General features: G+C 45.5%; 1 protein-coding gene across 1 annotated transcript; it reads left to right on the top strand.

The window, feature by feature from the left end:
* The first annotated feature begins 3,634 nt into the window (after nucleotides 1-3,634).
* On the top strand, nucleotides 3,635-4,516 carry LOC123189079 (nucleolin). The gene has a single exon (XM_044601401.1). It carries the CDS (start codon nucleotides 3,755-3,757, stop codon nucleotides 4,229-4,231), a length of 477 nt encoding a protein of 158 aa, XP_044457336.1. The 5' UTR covers nucleotides 3,635-3,754; the 3' UTR covers nucleotides 4,232-4,516.
* The last annotated feature ends 1,067 nt before the right edge of the window (nucleotides 4,517-5,583 follow it).

The following is a 5,583-nucleotide window of genomic DNA, read 5'->3' as shown; positions in this document are numbered from 1 at the left end:
TAGATAATGTTTTATACGTAGCTTCTCTGTATACCTTGTATATTGTATTTGTACACTTCGTGTACCCTTATATATATGAGATAGCCACACCCGTATTGGATGTCAAGCAGTTTCCCAAACCTTAACATTCACAAAACCGACATAGAGCAATTGTTCATGGTAAATTTTCAGATGTCAATAGTATGTACAAAGCAGAGAAGTAAAAGAAGAAAAATAAAAACAAAAGGTAGATGTTAGAAGGGATAGTGAGGGATTGGTGAAATCAATGTTTATGTTTATTGCTTGAGCCTCGTGGGCATATAAGAGTATATTGACCAATTTGGAGTACAAGACAAAGATAGGATAAGATCCTACGCTATCCTATCTTCCCTAATAATCATAATAATAAACATCCCCCGCAGTCAGATCGTTAGCAACGAAGACAGTGAGACTGGAAAAGAATCCAAACGTAAGTCGACGGACATCGCCCCACAGTTGTAATGGTCGATGCATCACGGAAGTTATGGTTTGAGTGAAAATCGACGAGGTTGCTCAAGCAAGGAGGTAGCCCTTTGTGCCGATGTCGATGTAGCCGAGAGCATAGGATGGTCTAGCCGTTGTCGAGGTACCTGTGCGAGGGATGCCATGGTCTATGTCGAGTCGGGGTGGGCGGTGTCGAGGTAGTCTTCGTGGAGCCGCGGGCGCAAGGAGGCGTCGTGTTAGTCATGGGCGCAGTGATGTCGAGGTAGTGGTGCACCCGGAAGTAGACAATGTTGACGAGGCGTCACACCAGGTTTGCCAAGACGAGGGACACGTCATGTACGAGGGCATGCGTAGGTGTTGTCAGAACTAGACATGCGTAGACGGACGAAGTCGATGTTAACGATGTGTCACACCAGGCTTGCTAGGTCCGGGGACACATCATGGACGAAGGCACGCGTCGGTGTTGTCGGCAGGGAGAAACATGGGGCGGCGACGCTACGGCCCAATGAGGCGACACAACGGCAACCCGTTGCTTGATCGGTGGAGGGGCGCTCATACTCGATGATGATCTTCACGGAAGCCGCAGAGGCATGCACAAACGAATATCAGGTCGGTCACGTGACAATCGCGTTGGATTGGTGGAATCAATGTTTATTGCTTGAGCCTTATGTGTGTATATCGATACATATGCTATCCTATCTTTCCTAATAATCATAATACTCAATAGTAAGTCTAGGTTTTAACCAATGCTAGCTCTGCTCTAGGGAAAGGGGAACTCATCATTACATATTACTATTTGCTACCAAATGCTCTACATGCACTTTGAAACTCACTATCCAGATTATGGATGGTCTTAGAGATTGGAGGTTTGCCCTTAACGAAGTGGGATGTTTACATCGTTTTGTGAGAGAGTAGCCTATTATAGTGTGGGTGTGGGTGTACCGATGATGATGTTCGCATCTTCATGCCCCGATACGGTTTCTATGGAGATCAAAAGGTTTCTTGGTGTGACTCAGGAAGTTTTTGATGCAAAATATTTGGGTCTCCCTATGTTAGACGGGCGAATGCATAAAGGGAGGTTCGAATTCTTACAGTCACGTATGAGCAAGAGACTTGTGGATTGGAGTGAAAGATACTCGTCTTCGGCGAGTAAAGAAGTTTTGATCAAATCTGTAGCCCAGGCTATCCCCACCTATATAATGAGTGTTTTCAAACTTCCTTTCTCAGTATGTGATGATTTGTCCAAGTTGATGAGAAATTACTGGTGGGGCGTGCAAAATGGTAAGAAAAAGATGGCTTGGATGGCATGGGATAAATTGGTTCTACCTAAATCCAAAGGAGGGATGGGGTTCAGGGATATGAAGGCGTTTAATCAAGCTTTGCTTGCTAAACAAGCCTGGCGACTCCTTGTTGCACCTGAATCGCTTTGTGCAAGACTACTACGGGCTAAATATTATCCAAATGGGAATCTACTAGATACAATTTTTCCGAGTAACTCGTGAGCAGTTTGGAAGGGTATCGAACATGGATTGAACTTGGTGAAAAAAGGTATGATCTGGCGAGTCGGCAATGGTAATCTTATTCGAAGTTGGCGAGATCCATGGATTCCTAGGGGCATGCCTTTTACGCCTATTTCCCCTAAAAGAAATTGTCGTCTAAATAAAGTTGTTGATTTTCTGGATGCTAATGGTGCATGGAAGGTAAATTTATTGGAACAATTTTTCTGTCATGTTGATATTGAAGCTATTTTGAAAATTCGTACGTTTCCAAGACAGCGGGAAGATTTTATTGCTTGGCCTTTTGAGAAGTCGGGATCTTTCACAGTTAGGAGCGCCTATCTTTTAGCTATGGGTGAGCACATGGACCGTTTCTCGCAAGGAGCAAGCAACACATGTCCTGGTGGAGAACGTGGTATGTGGAATATTGTATGGCGTGCCTTGGTTTCTCCTAAGATGAAAGTTTTTGCATGGAAGGTAATTACCGGTATACTAGCAACTAACTTAGAGAGGAATCGACGTCATATTGGTACAAGGGCAACATGCGAAATGTGTGGGCGAGAAGATGAATCGTTATTTCATGCTTTACTAGTCTGTCCCAACGCGGCAAGCTTATGGGACACAATGAAGGACCGTTGGCCATTGCCAAACAGGTATGATATTGCATGTACGGGTGATGAATGGTTTCTTCACTTGCTTGCTGGTCAGCAGAGCAATGTCCGGGACATGATCATTATGGTGCTCTGGAGGGTTTGTCATTTACGTAATGAAGTCATGCATGCCAAATCTATTCCACCGACGGAGGTGTCTTTGTGATTATCTATGCACCTATCTTAACTCTTTGCTACAATTAGGCTGTATGGGTATGGAAGAGGTGATCAAAGGTAAAGCTCCAATCTTGATGGAACCAGTGATTGAAAAAACTCGTTCATCATCGCCATGCCTTGCTTGGCCGGCTCCTCCGCCGGGCTGGGTAGCTCTCTCTGTTGATGGTTCTTATTGTATGGAAGACGGAGCTGCAGGATCAGATATGGTTTTACGTGATGACAAGGGTGGTGTTATTTTTGCAGCTTACCAACGCATTTATCACTGTAATGAGGCGCTGGAAGCGGAGTTACATGCGATTATGGAAGGAGTAAGTCTCGCAATTCAACGGTCGAATCGACCAGTTCAGCTACAATCTGATTGTTTGGCAGCTTTGTCAGCACTATCTAATGATTCACTGGACAGATCAGCATATGGTCATCTCTTGGCAGAAATCAAAGGTTTACTGAAGAATAGGGTGTTTGTTCGTATTAAAGTTTCTCGTGATCAAAACAAAGTTGCACAATGCTTAGCAAATTATGGTAGATATGGGGATAGTACTGTGTGCTGGCTTAACCAATCCCCTCCTTTTATTTCTGAACTTGTTGCTAAGGATTGTAATTCTGTGAGTTTGGAATAAAACACCCTATGTCCATCGCAAAAAAAAACTATTTCTTCCTTTCTATAAAAATACGGTACACAATTGATCTCTAAAAAAAAAGAAAATACTCAGAGCTCGAAAAGAAAGTTGTACCGGAGAAATAAAAACCTTGTCTAGGCCCAACAATACGTTGTAAGCCCACAATATGTTACCGGCTCAGAAGCAATAACCACCCATGACAGGCCCATCTCTCTCTGGCGTCGCCCCTTTCCGACACGGCGGCACCCGGGCCACGGTTTTACGCCACGCTCTCTCCTCTCCATTTCTCTCGCACCCTTCCCCCATCCTTAAACCCTAGCTCTCCCTCTCCCTCTCCCGTCCCGCCTCCACGATGGCGACCGCCGACGGCCAGTCCCAGCCTGCGGCCACCGAACCCTCCCCATCCCCGGCCAAGCGTAAGACGGACACCGGCTCCGAGATCTCTCCCCTCGACCCACCCGCCAAGGCCGCCCGCCCCGGCGCCGACGAGGAGGCGGCCGCCGAGGCCAAGGCCCGGGTCGCGGACAAGGGGAAGGGCAAGATGGTGGTCGATGAGGAGGAAGAAGGCGACGAGGAAAGCGACGATGAGGAGGATGACGAGGAGGTCGAGGGAGATGGCGACGAGAGCGACGGCTTATGCGAGGATCCCCTCTCCGAGGTCGACCTCAACAACATCCTGCCCTCTCGGACCCGCCGCTGCGCCCCAGCACAGCCTGGGGCGTACCTGGTGCCACCAGAGGAGGCAGGGGAGGATGACGAGGACGATGAGGACGCAGACGTCGACATGGCTCCCGGGGAGGAGAGCGGCGACGGGGAGGAGAGCGATTAGGGTCGCAGCTGGACTAACTCGCCTTCGTCTCGCGCTTGTGATGCACAGAAATGTTTCTATGAACTGTTCCCTTGTGGAAGTACATTTCTGCGATTGCATCCAGTTTAGGCCTTTAGGTACCTTATTTATGCATCATGAGCGTTTAATTTCGAGGTATGACCTAATTTAAGTGTTTTTATCGAGTAAACAAGTATCACTGCTGGTGCTTCTGGATTATGTTTCCGCAACCTTGGTCTTGCTTACTGAGATAACTAGATCTATTCATGCTGTGTACTTGGACTTGGATGTGCATGTGGATTGTGCCTTTTATGTTGGAATTTTTTGTATCAGGTAGACATAGCTGTAGCCTCGCTTGCAATTGCAATTGGATAACGTTGTCCTGATTTCGCACATTCACAGCTTGGAGGGCCTTATGCTGTCCTTGTTTGATGCATACCATTTTTCTTCTGGAACCGTTGGACTTAACCTTGTCCAGTTAGGTATACATATCATTTATATTCACCCTGTTACATTCTTGAGGTCATATCTGAGCATTTCTGAAAAGGTTCAAGCATATATATTGTTTTGTTGGGGTGAGCCTTTAATTGGCCAGGGAACAATGTTGCATCTTCTGGCGTGTACGTATAGGACCAAGCCAGGGTATGCAGTGTGCTGTGGTTATCCTAACAGTGCATTTTTAATGTCATGCTTTCTTATTTGTTTGATGTGTTGCAGATTGTCCTTTGCCTTTTCTTTTAATGTTGATTCAACCTAGATTGTTCAGCTAGTTGCACCCTTTAGATCATGCAAGGCTAAGTTTTTTTTCTCTTACTGTCTATTCAACCTTAATACTGTTCAGCTAGTTGTGCCCTTTTAAGCATGGTTGAAGTATCTGTTCTCCTGTTACCCTGAGTGCTCTGTAACTCATCTTGAGTACTACAATTCCTAGCGATGATAGCTATCATTGTATTGCTAACTTGGTTAGAAAGTTAGAATGGTTCATGATTGGATAAAAGAAAAGCAGATCTGTTTGATGCTCCATACTGGGCATCGCCTTTTACACATACCAAGTATTTCCCTTAGTTTCAGTTATTTTAGATCCCTAGGGGATTTATCTCATAGAACTTGCGTTTTTAGTCGTGTATAAAAAAAGTGGTCATTTTGCTAATTTAGAAAGGTAGAACATGCATGGGCAAGGACATTGCGAGGTATGTTCTTGCAAAAGGCAGTTGTGCAAGCCTGCAAGGGCATGAAACCATACAGTATTGATGTTTTTGTAGTCAGTTGTGTGACATTAATGATAAACCATAAACTTGTCATCTACTCCCTCCGTCCCAAACTGTAAGATCATTTTTGATACTACGATATTGTCA

This window comes from Triticum aestivum, chromosome 2A (genome assembly GCF_018294505.1).
Source record: "Triticum aestivum cultivar Chinese Spring chromosome 2A, IWGSC CS RefSeq v2.1, whole genome shotgun sequence".
Taxonomy (NCBI): domain Eukaryota; kingdom Viridiplantae; phylum Streptophyta; class Magnoliopsida; order Poales; family Poaceae; genus Triticum; species Triticum aestivum.
Note: the sequence above shows the minus strand (reverse complement) of the source record. Positions and strands in the feature narration are given on the sequence as shown.

Bases quoted from the DNA above. Each gene is read 5' to 3' on its own strand.
- LOC123189079 (XM_044601401.1), top strand. From the start codon at position 3,755: ATGGCGACCGCCGACGGCCAGTCCCAGCCTGCGGCCACCGAACCCTCC.